This window comes from Strix aluco, chromosome 3, assembly GCF_031877795.1.
Source record: "Strix aluco isolate bStrAlu1 chromosome 3, bStrAlu1.hap1, whole genome shotgun sequence".
Lineage (NCBI taxonomy): Eukaryota > Metazoa > Chordata > Aves > Strigiformes > Strigidae > Strix > Strix aluco.
The window spans coordinates 23156010-23171518 of NC_133933.1; the positions used below are offsets into that span (position 1 = coordinate 23156010).

At 51.2% G+C, this 15509-nt stretch overlaps 1 protein-coding gene across 1 annotated transcript in view; it reads right to left on the minus strand.

The window, feature by feature from the left end:
* The window catches only part of GALNT14 (polypeptide N-acetylgalactosaminyltransferase 14), a 103444-nt gene extending 91389 nt beyond the window's left edge, over positions 1–12055 (minus strand). Inside the window, exon 1 of the mRNA XM_074820619.1 lies at positions 11927–12055. Coding sequence (XP_074676720.1) covers positions 11927–12055 — 129 coding nt within the window. The remainder of the gene's footprint in view (positions 1–11926) is intronic.
* Positions 12056–15509: the final 3454 nt, after the last annotated feature.

The following is a 15509-nucleotide window of genomic DNA, read 5'->3' on the forward strand; positions in this document are numbered from 1 at the left end:
TAATGACATGCCTGCAAAATACAGCCACTCCTGCCCTATGGACTTGAAACACAATTTCTGCAAATTAGGGAGAAAAGTAGGAGTTCATCTGCTTTATCTTTCTGATACAGTAATGGCTGCTAGTTCTGTCTGAAGATGGGGAGAACATCTTGAGCCCCAAGCTTGCATTCAGAAAGCAAGATGCTGGCTTGCCCAAGGCCATATGCACAGCTGGTGCTAATGCCCAAACGAGTGTTAATACCAGGAGATATGCATCAAAAATTAGTTGATTCCAGTTGATATTTACATATAGAAACACAGAATTGTTTGGCTGTGAGATGGTGCAGGCAGGTTTTGGCTGGACTAACACCCACATTCCTGGGTGCTCCCACCTCCCTGGTTATCTCAGCACAGCCAGTGCCCCAGAGGGAAGGGAAACAACTACCTGGCCTTTCATTCACACCTTTAATTATTCAGCTTATATTGATACAAAATTAATTGAAGCGGAATAGGCTTTTATCGCAAATACAGGTGTCTGCACACAGGCATCACTGAGATTCAAAGGTGCAAATTACACTTTATTTAATGAGCTCATTTCCAGCTATTGCATGGGCAAACCCCTGTGCTGGACCTGCACGTGCTGCTCCACCTACGGCAAGTGCCTTTATACCAGCTTCTGCTCCAGTTCTACAACTGCAGTCTAAGTACAATGCTCTGTTTAAATAGCAGATGTACAAGAGTTTGGTCAAATAGCAGGGATGTTCTTCACTTCTGGGATGCATCCAGTGTCAGGATTTGGCCACGATGCCGGCAGTGAGACCTGACCTCCAAAGGACGCATAACGCGCTGAGCGCAAAAAAATCCTGTTTTGCAGAACACCGCTCATGCCTGTTGGGGAAGGCTGACTGCACTTCACCTCCCAGCAGCTGGTGCCCTCGAGCACCGACGCATTTTCCTCCTGCCTCACACACACTAGCGGAGCTTCTGCTTGCAAAGGCCAAATTGCAGCTGACCTTCTTTCACTGAAGGCAAGGTGTCCTCACCTCCCCAAGCCCCATGGTGCCTCAGGTGAAGAAAAACATCTGGACGACTTTCCCCAGCATTCGGATGCCTGCTGGAGCTTGCTCTCACCTTGCAAGGTAGACTGTGTTTATATTTTATGTCTGATTTGGGAAATACCATGTTTCTTGAGTGCATGGGCACATCCGGGAGCTCCCTGTTGAGGAGACACATCCACATCTGTGCGCAGTAATGCAGGCCATAACACCAGTCAACAACACTTTTCTCATCATCCGATTCTCTTTTTTGTCACTTGCAAGTCTAACTTCAATTTCAGGTATTTCACTTGAAGATGTCCTGGTGACCTCTGTTTTGAGACGTCCTTCCTTTTCCAAGCTCTAGGGCTGGGACTTCAAATTGGGCAGATGACAGCCTCTCTAATGGGCTGATATTTCACTCCCCCGCCCCCCAAGAATGACACTAAACCAGGCAAAGTGAGAAGCTTTTGCAAAGCCTAATTTTGCACAAATACCTGACCGCAGCAGCTGAAGTCTCAGCAGATTTCAGGCGGTTTGTAGGCTTGATCTTCTCACCGTTTCTAGTGCTGACCACATCCTTCACATATCACCTCTGCAAGAGGAACGTACATCCTTATTTATCCAGGATCTGTGCAAATACAATTATTACTGCCTGTGAAGCTCTTGGCTGCCAGAGCATTGAGCATGACAGAAAAGCCTGCGTGGAAGTCCATAATGTTGTCCTCCATCTATGGGCTTGGGTTCAGCAGGGAGCAGTAAGGAATGAAACAAAATAGTTGCTTGAAAAGGGAGCAAGGCCATTCAGCATGCTGGGTGGGTACTCTTGTACATCATCGCATTGGGGAGGATTCAAACTACACCCATAAATTAAAGTGGTGATGGATATGGCAGCATGTTCCACTTTAAAATCTCAGTCCTGGTCCTCAAACACCCAGAACAGTATTTTTGTGGGTAGTTAATTATATGGTAAAAAATGTCAAAACTTAAGAAAAAAAGGCAAATTGATTTTCCTTCTTGCTTCCCAAATTTCAACCCCACAGTAGAATCACTGCTAACAGCTTGCCAAGACAGGTGCCATCTCTCTGCTGTAGCAAGCTGTCCATCCATCCGTCCATCCGTCCGTCCATCCCTCCCCTGCTCCATGCCATGGCAGTGAGGCTGAGAGAGTTGGTGCTGCCTGGCCCCAGGCAACACTTGTCACCTCCTCCACCACAAAATTGGCTCCTCCCGCACCTCCTCCAGCAGACAGGACTGCTGGGGCACTACTGGGCAGAACACCCATCCCCAAGGGCTGCACGGTGGTGGGTTCTTTCTTTTCTTAAGAGACCTAAATGAGAGATCTTCCTGCAGGATGGGAGGGCTTCTCACGAAGCCTTTCACAGTACCACAAGGAGCACACCGTATGCAGTCTACACACTGTAAATGGTTTAACTCCAAGCGTTATACAGATATTCATCCATTTTGATCTCAGTTGCAGGAGCAGATGGCTGGTTAATGCATGTTTGAGTCTCTCTCTCTCCAAATTACACCGTATTATCATGCTGAGAAAATGCAACGGGCATTATAAACACCACAGCTCTCTCCTGCTCCCTCCCTGTCCAGCTCCGCTCTTGCCAAAAGGCAGGACTGTGTGACACAACGGCTTCCCTCCCAGCTCGGCTCCCAAACACTTGCTCCAGCAGCCCCCATGCATCTTCCTATTGCCCACACTGCTGGAAAAACCACCCACCTTTCCCAAACAGACCCTGAGTTTCATATTTCAGCTGGGAGAGGTCAAAGCACAAAGGGGCTGCATCCCAAACATCCCCCTAGGGAGATCCCAAAGAATATTGGAGGATATTATTCCATCCTGAAGGATCCTGAACCAACCCATTGGGTAGAGCAGATTACCCTGACTCAGAGAAAAAAAAATCTTTAAAAAAAAGTAAATCAATGTTTAATAAAAAGAACTGACCCAAGCCATTGAAAATGAGCCTGCTCACACCTGTAACTCCTCCCTTCCATCTTTTCTCCGTCTCACGTAATGACAAGCAACTAAAAATTCAATCCACAAAAAAGAAAAGATGCGCATGAACTCCCCCCAGCCCGGGGGTGGCTGCAACCGAGGCCCACGCTACTGAACATATTCATGTCTTATTTGCAAGCCGTGTGCCTCCATAATGTGTTATGAGGTGTGTTTGTAACTGGCGGATGCCGACAGTGGTCCTTGAGGAGGAAATGGTGTGTGTCTAAATGCAGGCAAAGCTATTTAGAAAGTCAGGACAAAACAGCCTTGCTCTCCTTGCTTGGGCCAAATTACATCCTTTGGACTTATTCCGTCAGTGGCTTCAAAAAAAAAAAAAAATCCATCTCAATTTCTTTGGCTCTGCAAATCCCGTTTAGAGAATAGAAGGTGATTTCAGAGCTTGTTTGTTTTTGCACCACACGAACCCTGGTCTCCTCGTATCACTTTCCAGTCAGGTTTACTGCTGGCATTTCCACTAGAAAACCAAGGAGGGAAAGGCCAAAACCCTCACTCACACTTGAGACTGAGGAGAAAAAAATAAAATTTAAAAAAAAAGAAGAATAATAATCTATCTTCCCCTTGTCTTTCAGCCTGATCTGAAAATGAACCTGTTTTGCTTCTGAATCAATTCTCTTCTGGCACTGCACTTACCGCGTTCCTTTCCGAGACAAGATGCAATCATTAGCTCACCTTCTCCTCCAAATAATATCACAAAGACGGAGCTCAAGCTGCTTTGCGGTAAATCATCACTACTTCCTCCCTATGTGCGGCAAGGCAGGGTTTGGTGGGAGACACAAGGCCCCCCAAGCGCCACAGGTGCCACCAGCAATGACTCTGCATCCCTTCTGACTGGTGACAGTCCCCAACCCAGCATGTCCCCCCCCATGGAGAAGTGAAACCAGCACATTGTCCCTTCCTGAAATGCTTCTCTGTGACATTCTGAGGACCACCACACCTCTCTTGCTCCCTCAGGGCTGCACTAAGAGTTAATTAAGGCTCATAAGGAGCTTCCAAACAGCAGGATTGAAGGCAAACTATTAGTACTACTAATGCCACCTCCATAAACAAAGCGGTGAACTCCTGCTGAACCTGTCACCACTGATCATTTTCCGAAGGCAGGCATTAACGATGAGAAATCCTCCTCCTCCTCCCAGCACTGCCGTGCCACAGGCACCCAGAGCCCCAGCCCCCCCAGGACACCAAACACCCATCTCACGGCAGGCGGTTTCCCTATAGACTACCCTATAGACTGATCCAGCTCAACTGAGGGCTGCCCTCCCCACCACAGCAGCAGCTATATGGGAAAATCTTTATCTAGGCAGCCCACCTTCCCAGGATCCTATGGAAATACATAGGAAGAGTGGAGCAATACTAATTTAGACAAGCAGAAGATGGGGCCCCAAGATCTCCTCCTTGGCTCACACTTCCCATAATGCTGACTCCTGCTGAGACTTTGGAACCAAAAAGGGGAAAGAGGGTGGGAAATCAATTTAATTGCAGCTTAGTAAGCAACTGTGCTAAGTGTTGCTGGCAAAATCTGAACATTTCACTGTGAGAGAAAGGGGGGGAAAATGGCTTTTTCATTGCATGGGAAAGTGGATTAAGAGCAAAGCCCCCCCCCCCCATCATCTGCTCCTCCTCACCCCTTCCTTCTTTAAACAGGAGGAAGCCAGCAAGAAACACACAGCTAACGCCAGCAATCTCCTGCTCGTGCTACTCCAATTAATAGTCAATCCGCTGCACCCTTTGTCGTTAGGCTACACGTAATTACCCCTTCACACAAACATCTTTCTTAAACAGATCCTACTTTTGCTTTCTCTGCAGATACATTCCCCATAATTGGTTTTATTGCACCAAATGCTGGGCTGCCCTCACGGAAGGGAAATGGTTATAACTGTGTTTCTCCCAGCTGCAGTAAGTTGGTTTTGCATTTCCACAGCTTTTCCCCAGCTTGCTTTTTCCACTGGCAAAGAGACCAGAGCACCCAGAAGTACCAGTCTGGCATCCCGTGGGCTGTGCACACTGGACACGCACGTCCACAGATCCAAGAAAAACACTCATCTCACAACACCTCTGCTGAAACCCCATATTCAGCTACCTGGGGATTAGCCAGCCTGGGACAATAACACTGCACCTGCACTTATACGGGCTTATAAAATGGTGCTATTTGCAAGGCTGCTGCTCCCAGTGCTGCCCTTCCAGTGCTTACCCAGCTCGCATGGGCTAAACCACAGCGGTTCAGCACAGTGTGCCCTGTGCACTCTGCCCTGGTCTCCATGCCTAAAACCAACCTCTCAGCTTCGGGAAGGAAAGAAAACCTGAAGTCCCGGTACCACAGGGACCACAGACCTGCCTTCCCCAGGCACAGCTGTTTGTAGCCCTTACCCTGTAGCCATCACGTGTGCCAAGTCCCCCTGCCCACGGGGAGGCATGGATCACACTGCAGAGCCAGCATCAAGAGATGTCTCGGCAGAGCAAGAGGAAGCAAACCCAGCCAAGACAGTCCCTGGGCCATCAGCACGTCAAAATAAATCAGGATGATGTTCTTTTATCATGGAAAGAAAGAGCAAGGAGGAGAAAACAGCCAGGGGTTTTGAGTAAATAATCCATCTCTGTACATATCTGAGGCGGCAAAAGGATAAATAGGAAAAAACATCTTCCCCAATAGTCAGCATCTTTCTCAAGCATGGAGACACTTCACAACATACGTGCTGTGTCTATGATGCCGTGGCATCCAGACACAGAGCTGATTTCTGAGATGTCCCTGCTCAAAAGCAGGACTTTCTTTTGTCAAACCCACCCCTAAGGGTCACCAACGGCTCAGGGCCATGAGCCAGAGCTGAGCCCTCCTAAAAACCCAGCTGCAGGGGCCAGGGCGAGGGTCCTTCCCTGTCACCTACCGAGGGGACACTGCCACACCACACCAGCGGGCGAGGGACGCTGCAGCCTGGTGTGATCCTGCTGGCAGCGTGCAGGGTGCTCCGCAGGGACCTGGCCAGAAGAAGCAGACTGAAAGAGAGACGATGACACTCCTGAGCCCAGCTTACCCCGGCAGCATCACCACCTCCAGCACCCCTTTGGAGCACAGCAGCAGCACTTTTCCAGCTTTCTATCCTTCCAGAGCAGAATAAAAAGTATTTTTCTTCTGGTGCTCAACACCTCTCATCAACAAGACACATACCAGCAGCATAGAAATTTATTTAGCATCTCACCAGCAAAGAAGCGAAATCCTTGCAGCCTCTTCCTCCTTCCTTCATATTTTTTTTTTAAAAGCACCAAGCTAGGAAAGGTGCCTGGACATCCCGATGCTCACTGTTTTGCAAAGCAAACAGGTCTTGTTCAATCAATATTTATGCTCCCATCAGTCACAGCTGCAACACAGAGCTCTATCAGAATGTAATTGGGGTAAAATTCATTCACTGCAATTACCAGTGAAAAATTAACAGGGTTTTCATTGACTGCTTATCGTTTCACAGGTATCTCAGAGAGTGCCTTGATGCGCAGTGGATAGATTAAGTAAACAAGACATACAAGGCAGACTGCTCACCGTTCGTCTGCAGCTGGTTTAGTAGCAGAGGTGACCAGGTGCTGACTTTGGCAGGACTTCTCACCTCGCTTCTGCTCCTCAAGGACACAGGCATTTGTACAAGCAGGCAGCTGTGCTGGGAAAACCTCCTTCCCAAGCCCACCAGAAGGAAGGCAAGTGCTTGAGAAACAGCTCCTGTTGATGCACCAGACTTGTCCCGCCTGGTCTTGGATGAGGATGGCTTGGCCATGGTTTTCTGTTTTGCATTTCCACATCCATCACTAAATACACCAGCAGGAGAGAGCAACTGGATTCCACCCCACCTCCTGCACTGGCAAAGCTTTGGACATCCTAGAAAGCCTAGGTTTGCTCCTAGAGATTTCAGGGTGGGATTTCACCAGCAAAGCATGACAGAAGTTTCTCCTTCTCTCCCATCCTGGACCTACCCATGCCCCCAGTCAACACGAGCTTCCCTGGTATTAAACACTCTGCCTTTTTGTTCCCGACAGCTTTGCCACTTCAATCCCTTAATTGTTAAGATCTGAATTTTTGCAGGATACACAGTTATTTTAATCTGTTAAGTGGCTCTGCTGCTATAAAACTGACAGGAATTTAATATCTGGAGACTGTCAGCTGAGCTCCAGGTGCTGAGGCTTTCTAGATGGCGATGATGCAGAAGGAAGCGCAGGCTGGTGCGAGGCACACAAGCGCAAAGCTGGCAAGCGTCCCTTCGCACCGAGGTCCTATCCTGCAGGGTGCTGAGCACCCCGAGGCACTTCAAGCAGGCAGCGAGGGTGCTGAGCCTCTCGTCAGCTCCCAGGAGCCATCCCCCAGCTGCATTTGAACACACTCAGAAAGGAGCTGTTGCATTGCAAACACCAGTACAAGTCAAGTATATCAGGGCACTTAATAAAAGGAACTTTTCCTCTGTAGCTTTTCTCCCACAATCCAGCCCACAACGGTCCTGCTCTTCCTCCAGAAGCTGTCAGCAGTGCTCCAGCTGTTCATCAGAGAGAGCAAGCCAGCACGCAGGAGGGAATTAAGAGAAATAAAAACCCCAAACCCAACAAAAACCATCTTCCTGCCCCTTCTGCACATATTGCTGGTCCCGAGCACCGGAGCCCAGACCCCTCTGCCAGCCTCTCACTGCAGCAGGGCTGCTATACAGCCAGCTTCCCACTTCGGTGTCGTATGGATTCACTAGGTGGAGGAGATGAGATGACCAAGGGGTCGTCGCCTAGTCCTCTCCCGCTCTCTCCTCAGCATCCCCCAGGACCACATGGCTGCAGACTGGCACAGGGCACTGGTACAAGCCGGGGGAGCCGGCACGCTGGCATGCTAGCGAAATATCGCTACAGAGCCAGCTACACGTACTCCTCATGAATCAATTTGGGAATTTGCCTGTAATTAATCCTGCGTATCAGTTCCCCTCATTATTACTTAATGTAATTAAGTTATTAATTTATATGTTCCCCCTTCCCAAAGCAAAGGGCTGGATCAGAGAGAGGCAGGGGCGATGCCTGGTGGCAGCATGGGGCCATGAGCCCGGATTACCAGAGCACATCCCAAGCCTCAGCGTCGCCTCCATGTGCGACTTCAGGTAAGGCACCAGCAGCCTGATTTTCCAAGAGGGTTGAGTGACTCCAATTCCTCTGGAGTCAACAAGAGCCAGAAGGATACAAAGTTCAATTAACCTCTCTGGGTCCCAGTTTATCCAGCCGGAAAACTGCCGGGACAGGGAGACAGGCTGGAACTAATTAATGGTTGCAAAGTATTTCAAAACCCTCCACCAAAAGGCAGGGAGGCGGGAGGCATCGACGAGTCCCAGCTGAGCCATAACCCCAAACAGTTCCGTGTCCTTACACCCTCATCCATCAGACTTGGCTCTCCTGCAGGCTGAGCCCATGGCTGCTAACCAGGCACCCGGCTGGGCCATGTGGGCAATGCACGCTGGCAGAGGCAGGCATGCTGCTACAGCTCCTCTTCTCAGCCAATTTACAGGACTTTATAAAGGGCAGGGAAAGGGCAAGGGCAAGTTTTGCTGACTGCATTAATTGGGCTCGATCTGCCCTTTGGAAAAGAAAAAAAAAAAAACAAACGCCAGGCGGCAGCAGTAATAACAGCACCAGAGGGACCAGGGAAGTTGTCCCAGGAACAGCTTCATGGTCCTAAATGGAGTGAGTTATTTTCTTCCATACCCTACCAGCCCTGCAAGGTTACTACACCCCACAGCCAGGAAGGAGTCCCACACCCTAAAATCCAGCCCCAGCCTGCTCCAGCTGCCCCAGCACGTATTGCCAGCGGCTGCAAGCAGCAGAGAGGAGGAGGAGAAGGGAAAGGAGGTGACCGGGGTTGAGGGGAGCAAGTGCTGGCAAGAAGGGGGGCCCTCTGAGCCTGTCTGCCACTGGGCACTGGTGAGAGATCCACGGAGATGAGATTAGATGGGAAAACAGAGGAAAAAAAAAAAGGGAGGGGGGAGATGAAGCCAACTTAATTACAGCAGACAGCTGCGCCCACCTCTTTGGGCACCAGCAGTTCAGGAAAGCTCAGCTACCACCTTTGGACCTGCCCTGAACACCCGCAAGAAGCCAAGCCAGCAGTGTGTTTCAGGGGTAGACAGGACCCAAAGCCCGTGGTGGACCCCTCACGCCAAGTACCTGCTCCTTGGAGACTGTGCCGACCCCAACATAGGGTTCTCTGGCTACAGGAAAAACATCACGAGCCTTCCTTTGGGAAGCTGAGTGCTGGATCTGGCACAGGATTTGGGGTAAAGGGTGAGGGGGTGGTACAGACCAAAATAACAGCGAAGGACGGGCAAGGCCTCCACGCAGCCGAGGGCGGCAGCTCCACGAGCAGCAGCTCTGCCGCTGGCCCTTGGCAAGCCACCAACGTGCCGCAGCCAGCCAGCAAGCTCGGGCACCACGGCCCTCCAGCATAGGATGTGTGCCACAAGCTCTGCTGGGAGACAGGCACGGACAGGAGGAGCCATTACCAGCTGGAGCCTAACTAGAAGGGTCTAAAGGTTAAATCCACATGAGGCATGATATATAGTGTGCATATGGCCACAGAAATAAAGCTCGACTGAGAGAGAAGGCAGAAGGGATGGGGGGATAAAAAAAAACCCAACACATTGGAAAACGCTGCCAGGAAGGTTGATGTGGATTTGCTCCATTTCTCCACCCTAGCCATGTTACAAAATTTGCACTGCCGTTAGCAACGTATTACCTCCCTTGTTTCTCCAGGAATTTAGGAGGACAACTCTAACTGTTCAAGTTTTCATCACTGGCAGCCAGTCCCCCCTGGCCACGGGACCAGGACACACCACCAGGTTCCTCCCTGGACTGCAGCATCCCTGCCTCTGGTACCCAAGTCAGCTCTGCAGCTGTTCAGAGGGGTTAACTGCTCAAAAACAGTTTCCAAGGCCAAAAAATGTCATGCATTAAAAAAAAAAATAAAAATAGAATCTGCACTCTATGGATCTCAAGGGGATGCAACTGTTTTGATGGAAAATTCAGAGGAAATGAAGGAGAGGCAATTTTAGCAGTCAAATTGCTGGAGTTATGGCAACTTGGCAGTTGCAGCTTTGAAACTCGGGGCCTGATCCTGTGTGACAGGAGAAGTTCTCTTTGTCAGCTGTGGGAGCCCAGCCCGGCCCCTAACAGCATCAGTAACCCGCACCTCGGGGTGGGGGGAGCCTTGAACAGGAGCGAAGAGTCAAAATTTCCTGCAAAATGGCAGCAATTCAGCTGCAGCTGGTGCTAAGTGAGAAGCAAGGTTCATTTCAAGGAGAATACAGGAGCTCACGTCAAACAGGGGAGGTCTTACTTTGCAATTTTTAAGAACGCAGTTCCAATAGGAACCTATTGACACCAAAGCACAGTCGTGGTTAAGAAAGCACTTGTCTTGTAACTCTGCTTTCAGCATCTCACTGCCTTCCCCTGCTTAAATAAATAAATAAATGTATATATATAATTATTTATTTTGGAGCCTGAAATTGCATAGATTTATTCCCCTCTGTTAGGACTGAAAGATTTCTGAAAGCCTGAAAAAACCTCCTCAATCATTTTTATTTAAAAAACATGGAAAACCAATAATTCCTCAGGATGAAAAAAATCAAAGCTTTATGAGTTCTGACTTTTTTTTTTTTTTTTTTTCCCCAATCAGGTTGTTAATTCAGTTGCAGAGGTGACACATACATGAGACTTCTCCAAAGACCCAGCCAACACGTATAGTTGCCGTATGTCACGGGCCAAACGCTCAGCTGGGCGTCACTGGTGCAAAAAAGGGGCTGAGGGCTCGCACCCTTCCTGTGCTGTGATACCCCTTAGTCTCAGCAGGTTTTCAGAATCTGGGCTCTAACCCCCGAATAATTTATTCAAGACTTACAACAGTATAACTAAGAGCGGTATCTAATCCGGGTCCTTTGGAAAGTTAACCCTCAGCTAAGCTCAGGCCGCTCTCAGCCGTTAGAGAGGATGCGGGACCTAGTTCCAACGAAGCTGCTCACAGCTCCCCTGCTTTTCGCAGCGTTTGGGCAGCGAAACTCCACTGCTTCAGTCCCTGGGTCGAGTGAGATGCTCTTCGCATCTCGTGCTGTCACGCCGGTGCACTCCGGGGAGGCAAACAGGAGACAGAAACACGGGGCTGCTAACGCTCCCTTCTTCCACGCAGGCTGAGACTCCCCGGGCAACGCTCCTGCCCGCGCCCTGCCTTCGAACGAAGACAGTAATTAAAAGCCCCATGACTGAGCCCGGCTGATGTGCCCGTGGCTCTGCCAGCCGACGTGCCCCAACCACGGGCCACCCCAACGCTCTCTGCCTGTTTCCCTCTCGCGTCGGCCAGCGGACAGGATCGAGCCCTTCTTGTTTCGGAGACGGTTCAGAAACACTTGCACGGGGGGAGGGGGAGGGGGGGGGGAAGAGTCGCCTGTCCCCCACGCGTGACACGAAACACGCGTTTCGCCTTCTTGGGGCGCGCCGGTCCCCCCGCTCCCCGGGGAGCCAAGGCCCGAAGCGAGGGATGCTCGGAGTTGGCGGCGGGGCAGAGCCCGGTACCGCCGGCGCCCCTGACACCCCCGGCGGCCCCCGCGGATCGGGGACCCCGACGGCTCCAGCCCCTCGTGAACCGGGGTGGGGTGGGGGGGGGCGGCTGGGAACGTCGCTGCCCGAAGCCGTGCGGAGGAGGGGCACCGCGATCGGGGCAATTCACCGGGGCGGAGGGGGGATTAAGGAAAGGGCCCGACCCCCCCGCTACAGGAACAGAGCCGGTGCAAAACTTTAAGGGGAGCGTGATGGGGGTCCCGAAAACCGCCAGGAACTTCTTCCCCGGGCGGCGGCGGCGCACCCTGCCCGCCGGCTGCCCCTCGGCCCCCCTCCTTACCTCCGCCGTGCGCCCCTCGGCCCCCGCCGACTCCAACTTCCTCCTCGCCCCGAAGAAGAAGAGGAGGAGGGCGGCGAGCCAGAGCACCCCCAGCAGAGACAGCGCCAGCCGCCGCGTCGGCCGCCTCATCCTCGGGAGGGGCGGGAAAAGTCCGGGGCGGGGGGGGGGGATGAAGGGCCGGGGAGGGGGGTAGGGGAGGGCGGGGAGCGCCGCCGGGGCAGCGGGGCTCGGCGGGGAGGAGAGTCCCGCCCGCCCGCCTCGGAGCTGGCGATGCGAGTCCCGGGCTGTGCGTGCTCTGCAGGGGAGGGGAGGGGAGGAGGAGGAAGAGGAGGAGGAGGAGGAGGCGCCGGGAGGAGGTGGGGGGGGAACTGGAGCCGGAGCCGGAGCCGCTCGCCAGGGGAAGGTGCTGGGCGCTGGCAGCCGGGCCGGCACCCCGGGCGCGGCGAGGGAGCGGCGGCCACCCGGGGACGGGGACACCGAGCACACCGGTTGGGGGTGAAGGGGCGGGGGGGGTGTAACCGGGGCTGCCCATCTCTGTCCCCGCTCCCACGCCCGTGCGTGGGTCCGGGCCACTTCCCAGCGCGGGGCCGGGCCGCGCCGCTGCCGAGTTGTCCCGGGCCGGTGCCGGTGCTCGTCCGGCCCCGGGACAAGGGGAGGCCAGCGCTCAACATCACACAGGGGAGGCTCAGACATGACGGGGAGATTAATTTATCCAATTGAAACAGCAGGGGGAATTCAGGTAGGTGGAATTTAATTACTAGATTTGGAAGAGAAGATGTGAGTCTCCGGAGCTGTCAAGAGCACTTAAAAAATAAAATCCTAATCATCAGCTGTTGGTGTGCCGGCAGCAGCTCGGTGCCGGGCCGGGGTCCTGCGGGGATGGCCCCCGGCCGTCATCCCTGTCCTGGGGGGTGTGCCCTGGCGGCTCCACACACAGCCCCGGCACAGCAAACCTGCCCACACAGGGCAGCCGAAGTGGGAATTACAGGCATTGCTAAGGGGAAACAAAACCAACAGAGTAGGACTCCAGGCAAGAGCTGCCTCACGCAGCTGTCCCTGCTCACCTGCCTGACTCGCTGCTCTTCCGATCCTGTCACTGACAAGTATTGCACGAGCTGAGCAATCCCTTGCAGAAGACATTAGAGAATAAATTCAGTATTGGAACAGATGCGAGTCATTCATGTTAGTGCAAAAACCATAGAACAAACCCCATAAAAACAGGAATCCATGCATAAAGTAACATATGGAATGATTTGGAGAGAAGATGTCAAATGCTGGGAAGTCCAATGCACATGTTGTAAACAACCTCTCCTATGCATTTCCCACACACTCCTCCTGGTTTTATTCTTTCCCGCAGTTGTTCTCTGTCACTTGCTAATTTATCATTTGTGATCTTCATCCTCTGTCCTCCTGATTTATTTTCAGGGCTTAGTAAGCCCTTCTCCCCTAACATAATCCATGCTTCTCAGGCCCACTATTCACAGAAAGATGCCCTGATAAAAATTTCATTGGCATCCACAAATAGGGACATTTCTCTTTCTTTGTTTTAAGGCCGTCTGACTTTGAAATGCCTTTACCAGAACGATGAAATCCAGGTCCAGCGGGCAGGCTTAGGTTGAACTTTGTTTTATAACAACAGCAGCAGCACAGCCAAGCAGGAGGAAAACTGAGCAGGTGGGAAGAAAGTGGAAAGCACTTGTGCCCTGGTGAACCACCAGCCTGATGTCACATGGGAAGCCCACACCAGCCTGAAAATGCCACCTCTTCCCATGGTGTGCATCATTTGTCACTCCAATTAACCTTCCTCAGCCCCATGCTCGGAGTAGCTGGACCGCCGTGCTCTTGCTCTACCTCCATGAGGCATCTCTGCCCAACCTAGAGGGGACCTGCAGGTTTTACTCTCTTCCTCAAGCTGCTTTATGCTTTCTCCTGTGAGCTGAGGTGAAGCACCTGAGCAACATTCAGCAGCTGAGGCACATGGCTTATAGTTGTCTTCTTACCTTGGCCCACCCCAAGTGTTGGCATGAGCTGGTTGCTGCCCCTCACATACCTCCCGCTAACCCCTTTAGAGCAGGAAGGCCTTTCTGACTAAAAAGATCATCTTGCCACAAGTACAAAGCAGCCGCTGGTGTTTTCCTGGCTGGGATGAAGCAACCTCGGCTGCTGTAATGCAGTGTTCCCTCAACGCTTTCACAAAGGGTGCTGAGCTTTTCCTACCAGACCTCGCTCCGTGCTGAGAGCTTTTCCAGATAAACGCACCTGGGTGTTATCATTCAAAGCTGGATTAAAAGCCTCATCTTTCAGCGGAAGTTATTACAAAATGTAGGGGGGAAATATAGAAAATATCAGGGAAATACATTACAAATTAGATTACAGGTAAGGTAATAAATAGGACGGACCTGACAAAAATGCAATCAGATAATGCTATCTTATTACCTTGAGAAACAACTCCCTCTGCTGAGGGAAAGCTTTACTGGCAGGGCTCGGTGCCGTGATGAATAACCCACTGTGCCTGGCGGAGATAACGGGCAGAGGCCTGACTCTTCCCTGCTGGCACCGTCCTTACACCAGCGAGGAGGGTGACACCACCAGCGCCACGGTGACACTGTACAAACCCCTGCCTGCTGCAGGATTGCTCTGTGCAGGGGTCTTGTGATGAGACGGGAGATCCGAGGAGCTCTAGCAATGCATACGATCTCCAAGAAATTATATTCCTCCTGACTGTGTGTGTGTGTGCTGGGACAGATAATATATTGAGCAGATGATGGTAACAGCTATTTAAACAAGAATAAGGCAAGAGTACAAATCTGTAGGTTCAGAGTTTTATGAAGTCATAGACTTTCAGAGACTTGTATAAAAATCCTACCGCAATTCTATTAAAGCCGTGGCAATAAAAAAAATCTGCTGTTGTATTATTGATACCCATATCTTCCCCATTTTTCTAATTTTTCACTGCCAATCTCAGACACTTCACAAGTGAGGTCCATAACATACTACCTGTCTCCAAGAGAGCAAAATTTAAGGCCAGCAGTGCAGCCAGAGACAGAAAAACAGTCTAGGAAATGGGTATTTAGCATTTGTTGGTATTGGCATTGCAAAGTTGATGAAAGCAATTGTTTCATGAGTGCAAAAATAGGACATCAGTTCTGAGTGGAAGGGGGGCTCTTCACAGCTGCAGCCTCAGGCAATGGCCCTTCAGGGTCCCACCTTTAAGGAAAGGGTGGTAGGGGAAAGTAGTGCTGCTTGCTATTTCAAGGGCATCCGTAAAGCACATTTCAAGAGAATTTCCTCTCAGCAGGTCTACAAATGAGCTGGGCACTCCTTCAGTGCAGTTTTTACTAGGAATACTCCTGGGTTTGAGGTTGGTTCACATCCAAGATCCAATCCACAGAGAAAAAACATGTTTCTTTTCCAAAAGGATTTGCAAATAGTTTGCAGTTCATTCTGGGAAAGTTGGAAGGAGCTTAAACAGATACACTCAAGAAATGATCGGAAGAAAGGATGAAAATCTCCCCCCAAGTTGGGATGCTGAGGAGTCTCAGCTGAACATCACAGGTCAGATGGAGGAACCCCACCAAGCTCT